Here is a 24,999-nt window from a genome sequence, read left to right on the forward strand (position 1 = left end):
TTGTCCAGCCTGTCTTGCTCAGTCCCGATCGCCTGGACCCCAGGAGCAAGCTAACCTACCAGTTGGAGCGTCTGCCCCCTGGTGGTCAGTGCACATCATACCAAGCAGTTGAGCAGCCTTAGCATATATCATTAGCATATTACACTTTGATTGGTTGAATGGCTGACTGGACTGGACACTTAGCATATTAGGTTTTTACTATATCAGAGATATCTACACTAATAAAAGAGAAGCATACAAATTGGTGTCACTCCGCTACGCCCACCAGCCAATCAGAGCGACTACGCAAATTAATCCAACAAAGATGGTGATTAATTTGCATACACAGGCGCAGAGCAAAGACTGAAGGGTCCAGGCAGAGTGAAGACTGAAGACTGAAGCCAAGGCTCTCTGCGCCCGGACCAAAGGCCTGGGTCCCGGGTGCCAGAGGAAAACTGGTGCCGGCAGCCAGGGGAAGGAAGACCTATTGCGTGACTCTTTGTGCCTTGCCTCTTTGGCTCAGTGGATAGAGCATCGGCCCTCAGACTGAAGGGTCCCAGGTTCAATTCTCATCAAGGTCATGTACCTTGGTTATAGGTTCGATCCTTCACTAGTTGGGAGGCAACCAAACTGATGTGTCTCTCTCACATCAATGTTTCTCTCTCTCTCTGTCTTTCCCCCTATCTCCTTCCACTCTCTCTAAATATGAATGGAAAAATATTCTTGGGTGAGGATTTAAGAGAAAAAAGAAAGAGTTACATAAAATTGGTACTGTACTTTTTGCTTGTAAAGTTGTTCCAGATACTAGTTTACTTTAAACAATTTGTTCAGTGTTGTCAATAATTACTGAATAGCACATTGTGTCTTTTATGATTTAAGGCTCTTGTTAATCAAGTGGTAGGAACTATCTGCAGTCTATTTACCAAGGCACTGCCAAAAGGACTAGTGGTGTGTGGAGTGTTTACAAGAGATTACCGTCATGACACCTTGAATTGTCAGGTATGTCACCGACATGAGTGCATAATAAATAATAATGTGTATTAAGGCACTTTGGTAGGCACTACAAGGTTTTAATGTGAGGATAAATTAAATTCACAATTACCCTGTGAAATATATTTATATTTTAACATTGTTTATATGATTTTTACTTAATAAAGTGGTTAACTTTCAATAAATTGTATTTTATAATAAATAAAATGCTTTTCTGAAATTTCAATATGAGGAAATTTCAAATCATTCAATGGTCATGGTTTCAAGCTGAGATGATTTTATATTCCCAATGTACTATGTGGGAGAATGTTTCTTAATGAAATAAGCTTATTTTTTTAAATATATCAACCACAACATACATTTGTTACATTTGTTTTATTTTTCCACAGATGGCATGGTTGTTTTAATGGAAATGCTTATATGAACATACTGTGTCATCTAAATATTTATTGATGTTTAAAAGGAAGGGAAGGGTGGGGTCTGAGTGGAGGGGAGAAAAGAGGGAATGGAAGACATCTGTAATAGTGTCAACAATAAAAAGAAGTTAAAGCTTGAGATAAAAAAAAATCAAATCAATGGTTTCCTTTTATAAAACAACAGATATTGGTGACAGTGCCTCAGTGCTTGGAAATACTCTTGCTATCACCTCGTAATCAAAAGTGGGTGAAAAGGATGAGATATGTCATCTTTGATGAGGTATGCTAACTTCATTACTATTATTCCACTAAATATTTGTATTTACATAAAATATGTAGTTTATGTATTTTAGTAAAGATGGCAATCCTATGGACAGTTATTAAACATTCAGTTTATGGAAGGGATAGATTGAATGTGTGGGTGTTAAAAGGTAGAGCTGGAAGTAGCTAAAAAGGGAAAATGGAAAAATTTCTAGAATAAGAGTGATAATAATAGAGGGAAATTATCCCAGAAAGCACTAGACAAACCAATGACATTAGCAATAAACTTTTCTTCTTTTAGCCATAGAACTTTTATCCCACAAAACCAACTAGAGGTATTTTCCTATTACCTATACTGGTTGCATTAATAGCTAAAATGGGTCATGTCTCTCTATTGCTGGTTTAAAAGTTGAAGTGCCTCATGTTACTAGCTAGCTTTCATTTGTTGAATGATACCAGAAGGAAATAAAAAACAAAATACAAATAAGAAACAAAACAAGTAAACGGACAGAAATAAACAAAGGAGGCTGCAAATATAGGAAGATGATATAATTTGAACATGAAATTTGAGTTCTTTTCTAATACATGTATTTATTAGTTTCTAACACATTAATGTATTGAAGGTTGTACATTAACATTAAAGCACTGCTTTAACAACATATGAAACATACATTTTTATCATTCACTTTAGAATATGTTTTAATTGCCATTATTATTTAGTTTTTGGTCCATAGGTTAATTGAAAGTATATTTTTAAATACACTTTTTAAAAAAACAAAAACAAAAAACTATCTATTTCTAGCATAGTTACATTTAGGTCAAGCATATCTTCATATTTTTTTCAACTTTTGAAATTCAAATTGATAAATAATTTTCATATGAGCAACACATATTGAGAAAATTAGATAAACAAGCATTTCAAATATCATTTCTGCTACCATTAAATATAGAAAGTACTTTGTAATGTACAGGACTTTTATAAGGATACTAGAGGCCCGGTGCCCTAAATTTGTGCACGGGGTCGGGGTGTGTGTCCCTCAGCCCAGCCTGCACCCTCTCCAATCTGATTGCCCATTTAGGCCCAATCCCACCGGGCAGTCGGACATCCCTCTCTCAATCCAGGACTGCTGGCTACCAACCACTCCCCTGCTGGCCTGATTGCCCCTAACCACTTCTGCCTGCCAGCCTGGTCACCCCTGACTTCCCTCCCTTGCCAGCCTGGTTGTCCCTAACTGCCCTTCCCTGCCAGCCCGGTCACCCTTAACCACCCTCCCCTGCAGGCCTGGTCACATCTAACTGCCCTCCTCTGCAGGCCTGGTCCCCCCAAAACTGCCCTCCCCTGCAGGCCTGGTCCCGCCAAAACTGCCCTCCCCTGCAGGCCTGCTTGCCCCTAACTGCCCTCCTCTGCCGGCCCAGTCATCCATAACTGCCCTCCCCTGCAGGCCTGGTTCCCCCAAACTGCCCTCCCCTGCAGGTCTGGTCTCCCCAAACTGCCCTCCCCTGCAGGCTGGTCCCCCCAACTGCCCTCAGACTCAGCTGCTGAAAGCAGGTTTCTGGACTTTGTTTACCTTCTGTATTTGAAACTTTGTTGCAACTCCAGCTCTGAGATCCTGGCTGACTGAAAGCAGGTTTCTGGGGTTTTGTTTAGCTTCTATATTTGTAACAATGTTTCTTAGAGTTCAGCTGAGAGGCTGGCAGCCTCAGGCAGGGAACCTGGCTTCCTCCGTCACTGGAGCAAGCAAGCCTCCATGTTTGCGTCAGCTGCCTGGCTGCCGGCCGCCATCTTGGTTGGCAGTTAATTTGCATATCTCGCTGATTAGCCATTGGGAAGGGTAGCGAAGTTATGTCTAATTACCATGTTTCTCTTTTTTTAGATAGGATAGATTAATTGTCCCTATCATTGTATCAAACTAATAATGAAAACTTCTATAGTCAGGGGACTAGGCTTTCTCTAGATTTCTAACTGGTACAGGATAAGTGCTCTTATTTCAAATTAATTTCAAGTCAATTTATTTCAAATTAATTTGTTTTATAAACATTTTTATCTGTATTTCAGTGATACATGAGTAAAATGTTGTATTTTTATAGCGATTTTTCATCATCTCATCTTTTTATAGTAATTGCTATAATTTAGCCAATATTTCATTTGTAAACAAGACATACAAAGTGTGTTTTTTTGCCCAACTTGTTCTTGCTTATAATCATTATTACCATGACATGTGATAAGTCTTTTTCACAGTTCAGCTATCATCATGCATAATAGAACAAGTCATCTCTCAATATGTTCTTCTCAAATCCAGTTTAATTCTCCTCAAAGTCATGTTGGGATTCTTTGATCAACAACTTTGTGAGAAGTGAATTAACATTACTGAATGTGGAGAGAGAAGGAAATAATAAGTTCTAGTAGCATAATCTATTAGTATTTGGGGGGGGGGAGTGGAACTGACTTAATACTGAGTCTATTTAACCACATTGCCAGGTGCACTGTCTTGGGGGAGAAATTGGAGCCGAAGTTTGGGAGCATCTTCTTGTTATGATTCGATGTCCCTTTCTGGCACTTTCTGCTACTATCAGTAATCCTGAACATCTCACTGAGTAAGCCTGAGTTTTGTATTCATTTAATTGCTATTAACGATAATAATTAATAATACAGACAGATTATTTAAAATACTCTTTAAAACAAAACATAAACTCTTTAAGTAAAACTTATTCTCTTCAAATTTTGTTATATATAACTAGAAGACATTTTCACTCATCCTTTGAGTAGATGTAACTTACATACTGGTTCTTCAACAATGTTGTGAGAGAGTGCTTTAATTTTCCTGTTTATAGCTTGATATTTGGGTTCTCAGAGAATAGCATATGGCAGTTTAGAACCATCCTTCAATAGGCTATGCCCATTACTTTTCTATGCAAAACACCAAAAATGTTTTTAAAAATTAGTCAACACATATCGCAGAAATGGATATACCCATTTAATTGGGTAAATGAATTTAATAAGAAACCTCAAAGTATCAGTTCTTGGTGATTGCATAAAAGTAGTTGATTTAACTGTGTGAGTATAAATATAGTTTGAGTATGCATAAAATATAGAGATTTTTATTCTCTTAAAATCAACTAGAAGCCCAGTGCATGAAATTCATGCACGGGGCAGGCCTGCACCCTTTTGTAATCCGGGACCACTGGCTCCTAATCGCTACCTGCCTGGCTTCCTGATCACCCCTAACCACTCACCTGCCTGCCTGATCACCCCTAACCACTTGCTTGCCTGCCCTGATTGCTCAACCACTCTACCTGCCTGCCTGATGGCCCCTAAGTGCTTGCCTGCCTGGCTGATCAATCCTAACTGCTCACCTGCCTGCCTGATTGCCCCTAACCACCTCTGTCTCAGCCCCTGCTGCGGTGGCTTCATCCGGAATGACGTCTGGATGATCGTTTGGCTGTCTGGTCTACTTAGTATATTATGCTTTTATTATTATAGATGTTTAATAATTTTTCTCAGAAAACAAATGATATGGGGGATTTTCTGTGAATAATACCTTTTTTTTTCTTCATAACTAGATGGTTGGTGTTAATTAAAAGATACTGGCAACATGTTGAAAGCAAAATGGAAAATTCTAGTTCATTGCAAAATGTCTTGAAAGTTTCAAAGAAACAACAAAGAAAAAGAATAGAAAAGCCATCCTACAGAGTTAGACTGGGTAAGACTATCTTAACTAAGAGAAGGGGGTGCTCAGAATTATTGAGCATACTTTATGTGCTTGCAACATATTAAAGCATCTTCTATAAGTAAAAGAATTTGATTTGGACTACAGATCTGAAGGGAAATCAATTTTTTTGCAAATTTTATTTTATTTGTTTCCATCACCACTTATTCTCCCATATTCCTTCTACCTCCCCTGCTCTCCCTCTCATAATCACCACCCTGTAGTCAGTGAGTTCTTTCTCTCTTTTTTTGTTCAATCTCTTCACCCTCTCCAGGCCCACAACCCCCACCCAATTGCTGTCAGCCATATAAGTAGAATAGTTTGATTCTTATTACAAATCTGAAGGGAAATAATTTTTTTCCTATCATATTTCATTCAAATGTGGAATCTAATGAACAATATACACAAATAAGCAAAATAGAGACAGACTTATAGACAGAAAGGAAATTTTGTTTTAATATACAGAGGAAATTAAATAAGAATCTTAGCTCTAGAAGATTAATGACATGCTGAAGTTCACACAGCTAATGGTGAACTTCAAGATCTAATAAACTTGAAGCTCAAGCTCTTTGCAAATATGATATATTTTTAAATAATGTGAATTCCTCTACAATTCAGTATGGTTAAAGATGTAATTATAGCACAGATAAATGTTTCACTTTCTATATTGAAAAAAAAAATTATAAAGGCAAAAACATGGCCAGAGGGCAGTTCAGTTTTGGTTTCCAGAAAAACCTTTGCTTCAAAATATACTGTTCTACTTATGGTCTAATTCTGTGCTATCATTCCCATTTCAGACTACAGGAATTTTTCTTTTCATGAATTTTCTTGACATTTGGATTATTCATTGTTCCTCAAAACTTGCATTTTCTTTTTTAATTAGTTTTTCTGGAATGACCTCTTATCTACAGTTGACCAAATTTTATCTATTGATTATTTAAGAGATACTGTCTAGAGGCACAACTGAAATACAACCTTAATTCTTTTAGTTCAAGTTCAATAGTATGTCCTACATTATGACATATTCTACTGTCTATTGTAACTATTTTAATGTCTTATTTTCCTTGAGAAACACTAGACATTTTAAATATATATATGCAGTATATTTAAGTAAATAGATAATATGTGTAATGTGTCATATGTTATATATACATATATATTTAATCTGTATCATGGTGTCCTTTATTTTATATATACTCTAAATGATTTACTACTGTATTAATGAATGTTTCTATATGGTATATACTTGAGACTGTTTTCATGAAAATTCTATGAAGTACTATAAAATCATATTTTTCTGGCTACTTTTAATGGAAAGCTACAGATCCCCATATGTGACACTATGCTTTCACTTAACAAATATTAAAGTTCCTGATGTGTGCTGGGTTCCTTTATTGTCCCTAGAGTGACAACAGGAAGCAAACTCTGTGCTTATCCGGATCTTAAATTTTAATGTGAACATAAAGGTTAAACAAGATGAATAGTAAATAAAATTAAATAAACAACATGTTAGGTAATGGTAAGTGCTAAAAAAAAATAAATCCAGTGTAATATTAATAGAGGTATTTAGAATATCAGCTTCTTTGATTAAAGAAAATGAAGCGGGGTAGGAGGAAGAAGACACATATTCTTTCTTTGACCTGGTAATATTATTCTTAAAGATAGAGAGATAATACAATAATAATAGTAATAGTGATATCCAATGTTCCTAATTAGTTGTATGTCTATATATCTATTATTTATGACAGACCCCATTACACAGGCATCCTGTACAAAAATACATAGATACTATATAAGTTATAAAATTATAAATAAATGCCAGGAACCGAAAATGATGATATAATTGAAGACTAAGACCAGGAAGGAAAGTAAAACACAGATTCACAGTGTAGATACACTGAATCCTTTTTCAAGGTTTTTCCCAGTGCACAGCACTGTTTCTAATGTGCTCCTGGCAATGGTCTCACGCATAACTCTTCCTAGGCCTGCTTTTAATTATAAAATCATAATTAGGCCATAGTTTTGAAAGCAAACAGAGTTTAATGATCATTTCAATCCTATAATTACAGTGTGGTACAGAGAGCGATACAATGATCTAGAAAAGTATGTGTGTTCCCTAAAGGATAATGAGTTTATCATTGAACACTATCACCCGTGTGCTGCACTTACAGTCAACCATGTAAGTATAAACCACTTTGGAAAATGAGTATGTATCCGGATTGTTAAAAACCTATATATGGAATATAAAATTAATAATTTTTTATTTTATGGGTTTTAGATAAAGAAGTATGGAATCCCTTTAGACCTTGGATTTTCTCCACGGGAAAGCATACTGCTTTATGATGCGATGGTACATGTTTGGCCAGAATGGACAAGAATGAAAGTGGGTGAATATACACTTCTATGGCTGATATCTCTAGTTCTCTGGCTATAACAGCCCATCAATAATAAGCAAATTCATGAATGGTATTTATTCTGGTTTAGATAAAAGCAGCATATTTCCTTGCTAAGAATTTAAACTCCGAATTCACAGTGCTCTAGAATTGGGCAAATAAGTTAAATTTTCTCTATTATCCCTGTTTTCCTTACCAAAAAAATATATCTACTTTGTTGGTTTTTTTTTTTTTTTAAGATTAACTGACTTGTTATTTATAAAATTCTTAGAACGCTTTGTCATGGTAATATATATATATAATTAAACATTTCAGAAATTTTTATTTCTTTTACCTCTAGAGTTAATTAAAGTTAAAAAAAATTATGTGTTGGTATGTTCTAATGAAAATAGAATAAAATGCAACCATTGCAGAGAGAACAGAACTGTTGGCCTACCTGCAGTTATCTCTGCAACTGAATGTGGATGACTGATTGAGAGATTTCCTTCGTAATGGCGGATATCTTTAGAAAAAATGGAAAACTTTAGAAAAAAATGATGACTTCATTTTCCTTTCTATTTGTGGTTCTTCATTTTCAAGGAGTTAGAACCTGAAGAATTCAGCTGCTTCAAAAATAAAATAGTCATAACGAGGGCAGATGCTAAGAAATATGAAGAGGAACTGAAAAAGGAAATAATTCACTGGAGTCAGCTGGACCCAAGCAAGGTAATTAAAAACATGTAGGATTTCTTTAAATTTAAGATTAATATGAAATGGATCTGACTTTTTCATTTAGGTTCAGAATAATCACCCATAAAGCTTTCAAGGATTTGAACATGAGTACCCCATTGCCATGCCTTGGTATTCTAGCTTAAATTTAGTTAGCTAGATGTGGAACAATGCAAAGAATAATTGGGTACCACATCTTTTCTGAATCTCAAGTTGAGCTATTGCTTTTCATAGAGGATAGGACTTTGATTTCTGATACCAGTGGGTCATTACCCTGATTTTCTTCTCCAATATTTCCCTAAGGAAGACCTTTTGTCTATTTTACGTATTTAAATAGGTGAACACCCAGTTTTGTTCAGTTGACAACAACATGGACAGTTAAAATAAATTACAAGTATTATTTAATTTACCTTACTACAATTTCTATTCTTTAACTTTACTTTTTTGTTATGATAAAATCCTCATAATATTTTACTTCCTGAAAATCTACAATATCTCAATGGTACAAGCAGTGACACATGCCATAGTTATCCAAGGCTGATTCACCAGTTAGAAGGAACGGAATATAGTCAAACGCATTTACATATACTGACGTGTAATATCAAACAACCTTGACTGCTTGGGGCCCAAAGTCACGGTTAAGATGTGATCACTTCATGATCAGCATGCTTCAGGTAATGGAAGCAGAATTTCAATCCACCCATATTTTCTGCATTCTCTTTCCACATGGGAAGGAACCCATGTTTGGTTTTTGTTTTAAATTTTAATTACACCCAGACTTGGGCAGACTACCTGATCTGCAAGTGTGAAAACAACTAATGTCAATAATTGTTATTGTATAGATAAAGGTTGTTAACATTGCTTATAAAAATGCCGCTTATTAAAATTTCTGATTTGATTGGCTTCGTGTGGTGCGGGGGCAGTGGAACATTAAAACAAAATTGTATGAAATTTCAATGTGCAGGGTTGAGAATCTTTGACCTATCATTGCTATTATCTGGCTTTTAACACACTGGGATATATAGACACCAGCCTAGATCAAACTTAATTTTGTTTACTCCTCTTGACTCAACATATTTTAGGAGGTGGCCCATCTCTAAGCTCTAATTAGTTCCATCCAATATACTCTCCATTAGGCACAAGTGTTATGTTTCTTTTCCTTAGAGCTTATGACATGCCTCATGGCAATAAGCTGTCATTCATAACATGAAAACCCTCTTCTCATCTATTGTATCTTGTCTATCAATTTTTGTTAACATTTTACATTCTTTTCACCTAAATTTTAGTTTTAAACATTTATTTTCCTTAATTTTATGTTAGATATTTTGTTAAAAATATTATTTGTAGACAGTTAGGACTTACCGTGCTCTGTGTTCACCCTATTAATAACCAACATCAATTTGTAACCATCTCTGCCCCATTCCATAAACACTGTGCCATGATATGACATAGATATGATTACAATATTGTAGAAATATGGCATTCAAGTTTTCTCAGATTTTAATTTTATTTGAAAATTTGCATTATTTAGATATAATTTCTAACTTACTCCATGAAAATGCGCTAAGCCTTACCAATTTGATTTTCAGTCGCAAATGCCAGCTGATTGTATCATTTGTCTCTTCTTCACAATCACAAGTATTTTGACTTATCTTTTACTTATAATTTTATTCAGGTGAATCAGTTATTCATGTACCTTAAGCCTCAAACTTTTGACAGTGCAGAAGTTGAAAAGCGAAGGATGTTTCCTCATTTTGTGGAAAAACTTAAAGAAATGAATAGGCTGCCTGCAATATTTTTTTCGTAAGTAACATTTTCTTAGCATTATACTTAATATTGTATGAATTTGAAGAATTTTGAAAACAATCATTGAGGAAGAATATATATATATCCTTTGATTCACAATAGTAGAATTTTGAGAATTCTTTTAATCCCCATTCGAGTATATATTTTTATTAATTCTAGAAAGAGAGAGATACATCAATATGAGAGAAAATCATTGATCAGTTGCATCCCATATGCTCTCTGATCAGGGATCAAACTGTAACTAGGTATGTGCCCTGACTAGGAATTGGACCCACAACCTTTTTTGGGGGGCACAGTAGACAATGTTCCAACCAACTTAGCCACCTGGCCAGAGCATATTTTGAGAAATTATAACTCTATTTATGTTGAAATCATACTTATAATACCAAGCTGGGTATAGGATGAGAAAAAGGAACACCTCTCATTAGATTATATTTCAAAACCTAATTGTATAGTTTAGTACTGTAGAATTTCTGGCCCACCCATCCTTTTTAGAAAAGTTCTACATATCATCAAAGTAAGATAAGGAAAAACAGGATAGAGTGTGCATTTGCCAAAGAGAGCATGTACAATATCACACACATGCATAACATATACACACATATGACCTTGCGGTATTTTTTCTGTAGGTTGTTTGCAAAAGTAGTGTCATCTAAACTCTCCACTAAAAAGGAAGACCTTCACTCTGCTAGTTTCCTTTTTCCTGTTTTCCCTTAAGAGCATTAAAAGAAAAGTGAGCTGGGGCTTAGTAGCAACATCAAACAATTAGCAATCATGTTTTCATTATACTTAAAATAATGATTTTCCCTTGGAAAATATTTTGTTAGTCTATATTTATGAAATGAGCTTACATTCAGCTCATTCTATTTTGCTCATTGGTGCTAAGTCCAGGACTCAGGGATGCAGAAGCAATCTGTGACATGACTGCCCTTACGGAATTGATATCCTTGGAAGAGTGGTTGTGTATGACCTTGAAATAGTTAGACTCAATAGTTTAGCCAGTAAGTATACACACAGTTACTCAACATTTCAGAGTTCAAGAAATTCTGTAGGTGCTAATAGTGAATGTGAGGAGATATTTGTCACCTCTGGAAACATAGGAGAGTAAAACAGTAAATTATTAATTATAAAATCCATCCCTCAGCAGTATAACATAATATAAACATCTTAAATAAATGTGTGATAAAGACATTAGGTGCTTCAAGGTTTAGTGGGAAGAGAAAATAATGGCTAGGGTGGTTAAAGACACTTAAAAATATTTTTATTGATTTCAGAGAGAGGAAAGGAAGGGGAGAGAAAGAAACATCAATGATGAGAGAGAATCATTGATCAGTTGCCTCCTGCACACCCCACACTGGGGATCGAGCCCACAACCGGGCATGTGCTCTGACTGGGAATTGAACCATGACCTCCTGGTTCATAGGTTAATGCTCAACCACTGAGCCACGCCAGCTGGGCTACAAAGGGATTAGGTCTCAAAGTGTATATATTCTAGATAAGAGGAAAAGTGAGGAAACCTACATCTAATTTGTTATATTCCATTTGAAACAAAGCAAGATCTACAAAGCAAATTAAAGATAGATTATGAATAAAACTTATATGATTATATGTATAGTCTATCTCATATATGAGATATAGATATAACTAATATGAGATGTACCTAATATATATGATGCATATAAGATTGATACGAACATGCAATTATTAAAAATTCTCATATATTTTTAATTTAGATTTAACATTCACTCAGTGGAAGTTTCAGCTTCACGACTTTTTACACATTTGATAAGCAAACAAATTACTCATAACAAACCAAATTCTGAAAGAGAGAAGAAAATTTTGAACAAGAAACTATCGAAAGCAAGAAAATCTCAAAAAAGAAACATTGCTGCGTGAGTATTTTTACTTGAACTGTGGAATTTTAAATGTTTAATAAAATGCATGGGTGTTCAGCTTTTTTTTATAAATTCAAACCTGTTTTTATAACATAAAATAATGTGACTGTTTTTCTCTTTTTATGATAAATCGAGTTAATTTAATTTTACTTCACTTTTGTGGGGACATCCAAGAGATAATTTCTATGAATATTTTAGTAATTAAACAATAGTTTATAATAATTTTCTTCATTATATTAGCTTCTTTTTTCTTAGAAATGCAAATTATAAATTTGTTTTTTAGAAATTGCAAGCTTGCATATTGCTAAAAATAAATTGTTTAAAAAGATACCCATTATAATATCAACCAGCTAATTAGTCAGAACAAGTTCACTAACACATTTTTCTTTTAACATAACAAAGGGAATATGACTTTTGCATTTTTATGACTTTATTGTCTTAACATAAAGTATATAAACAAATATCTGTATTTTTGTTTCATTCTAATGTACAAATTAACCTGAAAAACATGATGTATGACTTTTGTTACATAACTTTGTTTGATAATAGTTACACAGGTCTCACCCTCCTCGGGATTCTTTTCTAGCATTTGTCTTTACCTACTCTTGAGAGAAATAATAACCATAATACAATAAAGTAGATATATTTCTGAGGTGGGGGTGGTCATATAAAATGGGTTTAGGTCTTAGAGTAAAATTGCAGATAGAATGACCAAATCAGGCGTACTCTGATGGCCCAACAGGTTGTTGACCCTTTCTCCGTATGTCACTTCACCAGAGCAGTGACTTGTTGAGAAATGCTCCAATACCTCACTCAAGGCTAATTTTGGCACATATTGAAAATCAATTACAGTATGTGTTTAAAAGAAGAGAGTAACAGATAACACTTTTCTATACTTCAACTATTAAGAATTTGCATTTGTTTGCAGTTAGTAGGATACCTGAATTTTTCCATCATATTTAATGTGAAAAATATTGTTCCACTGGGTATAGAAAATAAATTAAAATTTGGTTGACATAAGATATGGGAGAGGTACAGGAGGTTTTTCAATATCATGTTAGATGCATATTAATGCATATGTTTAAAATATACTTAAATGGTAAATTGATAAAGACACAATTGAGGTAATTAAGGCCTGATGAATATCCTCTAATAGGGATATTGTGTTTTGGGTTTGAATTACCTGGCATTTATATATATAACCTCAAACTTAAAAAAAATAAATAAAAGAACATGCCATAATCAATATATTTACGCATTTTCCTCTTTTTCATATTCAGTTTTTTTAATTCAGATTCAGGTGCTAGAATACAAAGAATCATTTTATTAGCAGCTGAAATAAAGGAAATTAAAAAAAACCTTAAGAAACTTTATGAAATTTCTCCAGACTGTACTTACACTGACCGTACAGTTGTGGATTATCAGGTAAGAGGAAAAAAAAAAAAACAAGGGTAATGCAAGTGTGTGTATGGACTTGCTAAGGCTGCTATAACAAAGACCCACAGAGTGAGTGGCTTAAACAACAGAAATTTATTTTCTCCCAGTTCTGGAGAGTAGAGTCTGAGATCAAGGTGTTGGCAGGGTCACTTCCTTCTGAGGGCTTTGAGGGAAGGATCTGTCCAGGTCTTTCCCCTTGGCTTGCACATGGTCATCTTCTTTCTTTATCTTCATATCATCTTCCTTTTTATGTGCCTGTGTTCAAATTTCCTCTTATTTTAAGGACACTAATCATATTGGATGAGGGCCCACCCCAATGACCTCATTTTAATTGAATTACTTTGTAAAGACTCCATCTCCAAATACAGTAACATCTTGAGGTGTTGGGGGTGCACAATTTTTGGAGAAGCACAATTTAGTACATAAAAGTGTGTATGATGTCTATACTTTGACATGGAATTTATAAAACACATAACATACTTAATCTAAATCAATCTTGAAACAATGGATGGGAGACTAAAGTTGTAGGCTGGAGAAATTAAGATAATTTGTTTGTGCCCTAGTTGGTTTGGCTCAATGGATAGATTGTCACCCTGTGGACTGAAAGGTCCCAGGTTCGATCCCGGCCTAAGGCGCATGCATGCCTGGGTTGCGGGCTTGATCCCCAGTACGGGGCGTGCAGGAGGCAGCCAATCAATGATTCTCTCTTACCATTGATGTTTTGATCTCTTTCTCCCTCTCCTTTCCTCTCTAAAATCAATAAAATATATTTTTAAAAAAAGATAATTTGTGTGAGTTTATACAGTTATTAAAAGCAGCTTGATGATTTGTGCCAAAGTATAACTCCAATATTTATGAAACTGTCTTTATTAATTGAAGTTAATTGTAACTATTCCTTTATGTAGACAGATATATAAATAGCCAATGTAAAAATCTTTTCCCCCAGCGATAGGCTTAAGCAACAACTTGCTAAAAGAACCTCAAAATCACATTTGTCTGTCTTCTGAAAAATTTTCCTTGTCAGTTTTTATCTACCTTGTACCTAGTTCTTCAAACTTGAAATTGGGGAGTTCTGATTGCCCTATACTTCTCCCTGATGCCACAGCTCATTCAGAAATGCTAAGCAATGGTGGCTCATAAAATGCTTGCTGGTCGACCTTATTGTTCATGCAATAGTTAGAGAAATATGGTTATTACTTATTTATGGCTTGAGCAATAATTGGGAGGGGGGAGAAAGAGAGGCAGGATGAGAGTAAAGAGGTGAAAAAGAGAAAAGAAAAAAGAAAAGAGATAAACAATAACAGTGACTAGGAAAGAGAGACAAAGAGAAGAGAGAGATACAATCACAGTGACTGACAGAGATAGACAAAGAAATGTACAAAAATAGAGAGTTTCAGAGAGAGAGGGAAAGGAGAAAAGGTTAGAAGCAGAGGGAGAGAAACAGGGAAGGATTGAGGGTGGGGGAGGAAAGTGACAGACACAAAGATAACAGAGAAAAGATAAACTGGAAGACATGAAGAAAGAAAGAAGAGAGAGAACAATAAATACTGGTCAGACATGACTGGAGGTGATAATAAAAAAGAAACCCAGCAAGTTAGAGTTGAATTAACAGCAAAAATAAAATAAAACTGAGGTGGTAGCAAGTCAGACTAAGCTGAGAATTTTTGGGGGTACTAGAATCAGGGCACTCTGGTCCCTCACCCACCTCTTATCCTGTCCCTTCAGTGTGTCCTCATTGTCCCAGGGTGAGCTGGCGCCCTTAGTTCAGTCCATTATAGCTATAACCAGTGATTAAGCAGTTGGGATCATGGCTAGGCCTTGACCACCCAGTGGGTATGGGAAGAAAATGGGGTACATGTTCCTGATGAAGAAATGGATGGAGAAAGGTTCACTACATATAAGGTTGGGTTGCATTTGCTTGTGTCAGAAAGATATGAAGCTTTGAATGTCTGGTACTGTGAAACCACTCTACTAAAATATAAAGCCTATTTAAATAGGCTTTGGGTTCTGGCCTTAAACATACTATTGTTTAAAGTGTGCCCAACTCTGAATTTATCTCTAAACAATCTTTTTAGACATGACATCATTAAGTTGAAGGATCAATGCTTTCATTTGACACTACAGACTCTTTGTTTGGGGTATTTCAGACTTTAGCAAAGATCCTACGCAGACTGAGAGGAACAAGACAATGCTACAAACTACACGGTTTTTTGAAGCGGGGCATTGGATATCACCACGGTTCGATGGAAATCAGACAAAGACAAGTTGTAGAGATGCTTTTCAGACTGAAGCACCTCAAGGTTGGTGAACTTTGAGGATAACTTTCCTAAAAACAGTGCCTTCATTCTTTCGGCCTGAGTAGGATAGTCTCTCTATCTCCCTCCTCATAACCTCTCCACTGCAAGGAATATATTGCTAACATTTTAGCATATTCTATTCCATCCTTTAAAATATACATTTGAAATAGTTAATGAATAATATATATGCAATTAGGGATCCTGTCTACTTTGCTAATCCTTACTAATAAAAGCCTAAATGGTCGTCATGCTGTGATGCCCTCATGCCACCACAAGATGGCTACACACACAGCGGGTGGGCGCAAGTGGGTGGGGCTGGGCTTGGGCTTGATGCTGTGTGTGTGCACCATGGAGCCTGCCTGGGTCCTGCCTCCGAGAGGCAAGGCCTGCCAGCTCCGTGCAGCAAGGCTTGCCTGCGGTCCAGTGAGGTCTGCCTGGGGGTTACCTGGCTCCACACACCGAGCACTGCCTGAGGGTCCTACCTACCTCTTCCCGCCTCCATTCAGCAAGGCCTGCCTTGGGTCCTGAGGGTCCTGCCCCCCAGGTCTGCGCCCCCCAGCTCTGGCCTACCTCTTTGGGGTAATGCATCAAGGAGCCCCGGATGGGTGGATAGGTCCTACCTCTTTGGGGTGATCGATTGTGGGGCTCCCACACTGTGACAGGGCACAGGCCAGGCTGGAGGACCCCCCTCCCGAGTGCACAAATTTTGTGCACCGGGACTCTAGTAGTATGTAATTAAGTTTATTATTAATTAGCATTACATAATAAATATTATATCAGTGCATCATAATATACATATATACTTCATTTAAACATTCTAATGTTGAAATTGTTGTTTATAAACATATATCATCATGCATCAAGGAGCCCCGGATGGGTGGATAGGTCCTACCTCTTTGGGGTGATCAATTGTGGGGCTCCCACACTGTGACAGGGCACAGGCCAGGCTGGAGGACCCCCCTCCCGAGTGCACAAATTTTGTGCACCGGGACTCTAGTAGTATGTAATTAAGTTTATTATTAATTAGCATTACATAATAAATATTATATCAGTGCATCATAATATACATATATACTTCATTTAAACATTCTAATGTTGAAATTGTTGTTTATAAACATATATCATCATTTCTGATTGTTGATGGGATCAGCTGATTCTGCAAAGTGAAATCACTGTTTTGAAGAGCAAAAGTGATTTTCAGGTTTTAGAAATACATTGCTAAATTTCTTTCCAGAATGACTGCATTTGTTTACTTCTCCTTGACAATTTTGAGTGTTATCGCTAAAAAAATTTCACTTATTAACATCTTGCATTAGTATGGTGCATCTATAAATAATAAAAGTGTAATATGCTAATTAGACCTGACATCATTCTGGACGTCATTCTGGATGTCCTTTCTGATGAAGTTCCCTACTAGAGGGAAGCCAGTGCCCGCAGCCAGGGGAAAGAAGGCCTACTCATGCAAGATTTTCGTGCATTGGGCCTCTACTTTGTTATAATTAAATAATATTGACAATTTTTTATAAACTAAAGGTTATTCTTTATTCAGACTTCCTCAGTTATTCCTGCAATGTCCTTTTTCAGTTCCACAATTGCAACCAAGATGAAACATTTTGCTTGTCAGACCTCTTTAGGCTTTCTTGGATGTGACACCTTCTCAGATATACTAGTACCTTGTTTTTAAAGATCTTGATGCTTGTAAGGATAATTGATCAGCTTATTTTTTAGAATATTACTCAGTTGGGATTTCTCTGATGTGTTTCTCATGATCGCATGGGATCTTATGGGTTTCTTGAAGGAAGACCACAGAAGTAATGTGTCATTCTCATCATATTATCTCAGAGTTATAGATTATGGACATGACATCACTGTGGATGTTAATCTTTAGCACCTGGCTGAGATCATATTTGTTAGACTTTTCCACTATAAAGTAACCTTTTAATCTCACGTTCCCTACTGCCCTCCTTAGAAGGAAACCACTATGCATAGACCATGCATAAGTAGATAGTAGGTAGTTTAGTTATACTTTACCTCCTTATAGTTGAAGTATCTACATAAATTATTTTGAATTCTTCTGTATAAGAGCTGTGTCCCTTCCCTCTCTCATTTATTTATGTATCCAACATATATTTATATCAATATGGACACATGGCTATTTATTTTCTGCTTTGGATTATAATTCAATGCTACTTTACTTTTTTCTTGTTCGAATTGTTCCAATTTTGGCAATTGAGAGCTCTTTCACTTGCTTCCTGTAACCCTTTGGCATGCTTCCCTCATTGTGAGTTGTTTGTTTTTAAACACTTCCTTACATTCTGGCAAAGTAAGATGCTCAGTCCCAGTCTTGGGATAAGTCGTGTCTCCAAAGAGGCCAATTTCTTTTAGAGGAGCCTGAGAAACTGTTACAGCCAAGAAGAGTCAAAGAAGACATGCCTACCAAATGTAATGTGGTGCCCTGTGTAGATACATAAAAAGGACATTAGGTAAAAACTAAGAAAATCTGAAAAAAGTATGAACTTTAGTTAATAATAATGTATAGGACCAATTTAAGATGTTAAATGTTGGGAAAACTGGGTACAGAGTATAGGAAAGATAATAATAGTATTATTATCTTTATAAATTTCTTAAAATCTAAAAGGGTTCTAAAAATAAAGTTTATTTAGCAATATATTCTATACATGCATTAAAATGTAGGTACTGGTTTCAGTGGTCTGGGAGACTTCTTAATTTAAATTTGTATTACTGGTAATTTTTTACTTTCTATCAATTATTGAAAGTAGAATTATTGAAAATAGAATGTGTTAATGTAAATTTTTCTGTTTCTCTTTGAAGTTCTGCTAGTTTTACTTTTTTGTTTTAATATGTTCTATATTCTATAAGAAAATGGCCTTAAGGATAAAGCACATTAAAAGCACTCTGAGAAAATAGAGTACTGTAACAGAGTGACATCTGATTTGTAAAAGTAAAGCCAGGCCAGTGTTTTTCAGTGGTTGTGTTGCCTATAAACCAGGAGGTGACAGTTTGATTCTCCATCAGAGCACATGCCTGGGTTGTGTGCTAGATCCACAGTTGGGGTCATGCAGGAGGCAGCTGGTCAATGATTCACTCTCATCATTAATGTTTCTATCTCTCTCTCCCTCTCCCTTCCCTCTCTGAAATAAATAAAAATATATTTTTAAAAAATCTATAAAGCAAAATGGAAGCAAGAAATAAATGAAATTTTATCTTCAGAAACTTAAAGAAAGTAACTTCCAACTTAGAGCTTTATATACAACAAAATTATTTTTCCAGAATAAGAAAATCTGTATTTTTGGTGACACCTACTTCCCATTGAAGTTTTACTCAAGAAAACTAATTTCACATGGTCTAACCTAGTCAATATTTAAAGACTATGCACATATTTATGTATTCTATGTTAATTTATTATTATTATTATTATTATTATTATTAATACCCTTCACCTTCAGGTGATAACAGCTACCTCCACCCTTGCTTTGGGAATTAACATGCCATGTAAATCTGTTGTTTTTATGGAAGATTCCGTTTTTTTGGATGCCTTGAACTTTCGACAGGTATTTATACAACCTTCCTGTGTTATATTTGCATACTAGGGATTGGGAACATTTATTCAGTAAGCTAAAATAAAACCACACATACTTTAAAACATTTGGACTAAAATAAGACAATATTTTAAAATGATTCTGGATATATGACATTGTATGAGTATGGTTACATTTAAAGACATTTTGAACACTTATTGACTGGCTAAATAGATTAGTTTATCTTAAGAATATTCCTGCTTTGATAAATATTATTGAACTCAAACAATAATAATAGAAAGAAAAGGTAACTACATCTTCTGAGAACCCAAAGGTGCTAAGCACCTACAATTATAATTTGAGTGTCTAAATACATTGGTAAATAAGACAGAAATTGCCCCTGCTTTAAAAGTCATGATCTGAAAACAGAGGCATTTCTTAAACAAGCAAGCACACTTTGATAATATATTTGTAAAGTAAAATAATATATTGAACTTTGCTAAAATTAATATACCAAGCAACAAAGACTCTTACAAGATTTTTGAAAGTTTAATGTTTTGTGTGGTATAGGAAAGTTAGATATTAACTATTTATAGAGAAAAGACTTGAAATGATTTAAAAGTGTTATGTGATCATCTCTTTAGATGTCTGGTCGTGCAGGAAGACGTGGAGAAGATCTTATAGGAAATGTGTTCTTCTATGATATTCCATTACCTAAGATAGAAAGGCTCTTAAAATCAAATGTGCCCAAACTGAAGGGTCAATTTCCTTTAAGTATATCCTTGGTTCTCAGACTTATGCTTTTAGTTGCCAAAGCAGATGACAAGGAGGATGCCAAAGCAAAGGTACACTGTTTCATTTTATTTAAATAACTTGAATAAACATAATTATTTAAGCTCAATTTTATGTTACACAATTTACATAAAATGAAGGGAATAAAATATTAATGTGCTATAAATAAACTCCTGTAACATTTGATTCTACTTTATAAATACCCTAATTCAGCCCAAAAACATGCTTTTAATTTTCATGCTTTCAAACATTTGGAAAATTAAGCCCCTGGTTGTCCTGTTATAATTACCTCTGGGTTCTATATATATTAGAAAAGAAACATTTTTTTCTGTAATTATATGTGGTTTAAAAATTAAAAACAAAAAAATTTAAACAAATAACTAATGGTTAAAAAATGTAAAAGACTGAAACATTCATAATTCTTGGTTTTACCTTTTTATACCATACTAGAGGTCCAGTGCACAAATTAATGCACAGGTGGGGTCTGTCCAGTCCGCCACGATGGGGCCCATCGGGCTGGACCAGCAGTGGGGAGGGGCTGTGGGTGGTTGGCCGGCTGGCCTGCCCATCTGGCTGGGCCAGCAGTGGGGAGGGGCTGTGGATGGTTGGCCGGCTGGCCTGCCCCTGACCAGGGTGTTGGGGGCCACTAGGGGACCTGGCCATCTGGGTGGTGGGGAGCAATTGGGGCCTGGATCAGGCTGGTTGGGTGCTGCAGTGTATGTCATAGCCACCAGTCATTCCAGGGTCGTTCTGGTCCTTCCGTCATTCTAGTTGCTGGGCTTTTATATATAGAGATTTTACTTGTCGCTTATCATATATTAAAGTGTAATTTCTTATTTTTCCCTCAAGATTTTATTGCCATTTTCTATTACACATACATACAATATAAAACACTATGGGATGCCTAATTAAAATAAATAATAATTACAGTAATATAATAAAGCAATATTCAATGCCTAATTAAAAATGTAAAAAACATGCCCTAGCTGGTTTGGCTCAGTGGGTAGAGTGCTGGCCTGCAGACTGAAGGGTCCCAGGTTCAATTCTGGTCAAGGGCACATGGCCAGGTTGTGGGCTTGATCCCCAGTAGCGGGTGTGCAGGAGACAGCTGATCAATGATTCTCTCTCATTGATGTTTCTATCTCTCTCTCTCCCTCTCCCTTCCACTCTGAAACCAATGAAAATATATTTAAAAGATATAAAATCATATAATTTATTATAAGTAGTACATAAGTATATATAGCACCCTGCTCTATAATAGGAATGTTTAGTTGACTTTTGTATATTACATTTGGAAGACACAGTATAAAATGTGCTTAATATCTAACTTGATGTTTTGATATATGTATATATAGGCATTGTCGGTTCTCCAATATTCATTGATGTCCTTCAAGCAACCAAAGATCAATTGCATGTTAAAGTTTTATTTTATATATTCTTTGCAATTCTTGGTCAGAGAGGTAAGATTTAAACCTATTTCCACTAAATTAAGGTGTTAGTACATATGTTTAACTCCACCGTACTAAAAGCTACTTTATTAACAACTTCTTTGATTGGTATTGCTGAGAGCTACAGACCAAGGTTAACATGATAAAATTAATTTCTAGGAATATCTGAATCTAGAATGTATTCCCATTGGTTATTCTGGTCTCGTGTCACATTTGCACTACCATGAACCTGCAAACTTTGTTTTAGTAAGCTTGCTGAAGAAACGCTTATTTCACAAGCTGTGTATTCCAACCAAGATAAAAGGTAAGCAATTACCACTTTACAAACATTTACTCATTAAATGTGTGCACAGACACAAGGAGCACATGTGTAGTTACATATGACCATATATTCCTCAGAATTCATTCACTTTGGAAGGTGTGACTTTCTAACTGTGTTTTCTCTTAATGTACTTTGAACATTTTTCTTATTTTATAACACTATTTACATGTTTATAAAAATGTTATTAATATATGCATGGTATATTTGTAAAATACTGTAAATATTCTAATGACTATTTAATGTGCTTCAAATTAAAAAAATAAAACCTTAGATTAATAAATATTATTATTCAAGAATTACAAGGTCTGTTGAAATAAATTGTAATAATATATGTAAAATCACTAATTTTTCCTTTTTATACCTGGCCATTGACATGAAAAACAGGCCTCTTTGTGATATCCTCACATTTAGGTACTAATCATTAGCTGTATCATAGTAAAATATGTAGGTAACAGTTCAAAATCACATGTAACTGTAGGAATATATTGGCATTGCAATATTATCCTCTGTAATTATTTCCTTTTATTAATTGTAAATTATTTTTTCCCTTTTCCATAACTTTGACATAATGAAATTTAATTTTCTATAGAGAGAAGTAAAGTGATCTGTTCTAAATTCAAATGAACTCAAATATATAATTAATACCCTATTGATGATTTTATTTTCAGTAATTTACTAACTTTTGTTAAAATGACATTAAGAATAATTAAAATATTATATAATATACTTCAGAACTACTAATATATCAAACTATAAAAACTTTAATCCATTATTAATCTATAGTTCTTCATGAAAGGATCATAGAAAATAATAATCACTAAATTATACTTATTTTATAAATTCTGTGAGTAATGTATCAAAAAATTAAAGGAACCCTCCCCGGCCTTCCTGCTGTAGTTTTACAGTCTGTTCAATGCTGCTCAGCCTCTGTATCTATTTTTGTTCATCAGTTTATAAAAATGGGGAGGGTTGGGGGGCAGGAGGTAGGGGGGTAAGAGATCAGCCAAAGGACCTGTATGCATGCATTTAAGCATAACCAATGGACACAAGACACTGCGGGGTTGGGGAGGCCGAGGGAAGGTCAAGGGGGAAAATAAAAAGGAGACATATGTACTACTCTTTGTAATATTTTAAGCAATAAAAGAAAATTTTTAAAAAATTAAAGAAATAAAAAAACAACTGAAAGAAATTGCTATAATGTTATCAATATAAACACATCAATTTAAGGTGCTTTTGTTTGTTTGCTTGCTTGAAATCTGGGAGCTCACTCTCCATGTTCTGCATTTCTCCAGCAGTTGAGTCAGTTGTGGCTTATTTCCACATTCTCACATGAGGGGCTATCAGTGTGGGCATGGCGCTCTGTTAGATATGGCGCCCAATTGAAAATCGGAAATCAGACATTTTCCCTTGAAATTTAGTCGCTAAAATATTGCAGGAATTTGCTCATATGAAAACGCGCTCTGTTAGATAAGGCGCCCAATTGAAAATCGGAAATCAGACATAGGTTTTCCCTTGAAATTTAGTCACTAAAATATTGCAGGAATTTGCTCATATGAAAACATAGGAAACAAATATTCCAGGGAGAGAAGTAACAGGAGCATGTCAATAGGTGTAGTTGCGAGCTTTTTTTGTAATGTAATGTGTGCCAAAGGCAGAGTGGGTGTGGTTAACATCTGGCCTCAAATGGCTGATAAGGAATTTGGAAAGCAGCATAATGCCTTCATTCCTTAGTAGGTTTTGAAGAGAGGTGGAAAAACTGAGTGGAACAAAGTAGCAAAGGGAGGATTTAAAGCCCACGATGGAATCCAGGGCAATTCCATCTTGTGGCTGTGGGCGCCACCATCTTTGAGGGCGAGGCAGTCAATTAGCATATTCCCTTCTTACTGGCAGTGGGCACTGCCATCTTTGACAGTGTGAGGGCCAATTAGCATATTCCATCTTTATTAGGTAGAATTAGAATTTATTAAAAAATTCACCAAAATCTGGAAAGTGACTTTTTCAAAGGTGTCTTACCTTGAAATTTTAAGTATAGCTATTAAGAACTGACATTATATTTCTAAAATGATGAATTTTGTTCTCTGAAGTTTTGAAAAATTAAACCCCTTATTTTAAACAGGCCAAAAGAGCTTTTCTGAAGAAGTGATGGAAACATTAGTGGTGGTGTTAGCAAATCTTTTTGGAAGACATTATCTTCCCCCCTGTGTGAAAAACTTTAAAAAGGAATTTTCTCACTCAGTGGTAAGAAAAAATATATAACCATAACCTTGCAATTCAATGTAACATTTTTCCATTAAAACATGCAATGCAATCGTATTTTCCGATAATAAAATTTTGCTGTCATTGTCTAGAGTTACCTCTTAACCATGTCTCAGTCAGTTCTTGGTATAAAGTGACTTCTCAGATGAGGAAAAGATTTAGAGGTCTTGTTTAAAAAGGGAAAACTTTATTCCTGTTAGAGATTTTTAGCAAGTGAATAACATAGAACATTTTATTACACTATAGATAATTTCAATCATTACATATAATGGTGAAATAATGGCCACAGTAACATTTAATTTGAAACAAGAAGACATGAATGCTCAGTTTAACAGCCATTGGCAATCACTGTCCTGGGAATTCTACTCTCCCAATTGACAAGAAAAAATACGCTATAATTATGGGAAAGGTGAGCATAGTGAACATGAAGTATGGTAAGGCACACACATAGGAGGAGTTGAGGTTTAGTGGCAGATTTATTGGAGGGAAAACAAAGGACCAGGTACACCATGCCCGATGTCTCATCCATGGCCAGATGGCTCCACTCCTTCCCGCTGTAAAAGAAGAAGTCCAGCCTATGCGTCCCCAAGCCCACACTTGCCCCCACCAAGCCCAGGAGGAGGGCCAGGATGCAGAACTGCATGGCATTAATCCTCATCCAAGACTCCAGTGGTCCAGCAATCCAGCAAACTCTCTGTTCCTATCGGGTCCACATTTGGTGCTTCCATTTGGCTAAAGCAGGGATTCTGAATA

The 24,999-nt window shown here is 35.4% G+C and overlaps 1 protein-coding gene across 1 annotated transcript in view; it reads left to right on the forward strand.

The window, feature by feature from the left end:
* Positions 1-24,999, forward strand: part of LOC102768284 (probable ATP-dependent RNA helicase DDX60) — a 112,273-nt gene that overhangs the window by 56,278 nt on the left and 30,996 nt on the right. Inside the window, exons 18-33 of the mRNA XM_015568480.1 lie at positions 859-978; positions 1,570-1,665; positions 4,126-4,241; positions 5,208-5,347; positions 7,423-7,532; positions 7,632-7,736; positions 8,326-8,451; positions 10,130-10,257; positions 11,994-12,152; positions 13,436-13,580; positions 15,740-15,892; positions 19,357-19,461; positions 20,073-20,273; positions 21,576-21,680; positions 21,828-21,972; positions 24,107-24,228. Of these exons, the coding sequence (XP_015423966.1) occupies positions 859-978; positions 1,570-1,665; positions 4,126-4,241; positions 5,208-5,347; positions 7,423-7,532; positions 7,632-7,736; positions 8,326-8,451; positions 10,130-10,257; positions 11,994-12,152; positions 13,436-13,580; positions 15,740-15,892; positions 19,357-19,461; positions 20,073-20,273; positions 21,576-21,680; positions 21,828-21,972; positions 24,107-24,228 (2,076 nt within the window). The remainder of the gene's footprint in view (positions 1-858; positions 979-1,569; positions 1,666-4,125; positions 4,242-5,207; positions 5,348-7,422; positions 7,533-7,631; positions 7,737-8,325; positions 8,452-10,129; positions 10,258-11,993; positions 12,153-13,435; positions 13,581-15,739; positions 15,893-19,356; positions 19,462-20,072; positions 20,274-21,575; positions 21,681-21,827; positions 21,973-24,106; positions 24,229-24,999) is intronic.

This window comes from Myotis davidii, unplaced genomic scaffold (genome assembly GCF_000327345.1).
Source record: "Myotis davidii unplaced genomic scaffold, ASM32734v1 scaffold392, whole genome shotgun sequence".
Taxonomy (NCBI): domain Eukaryota; kingdom Metazoa; phylum Chordata; class Mammalia; order Chiroptera; family Vespertilionidae; genus Myotis; species Myotis davidii.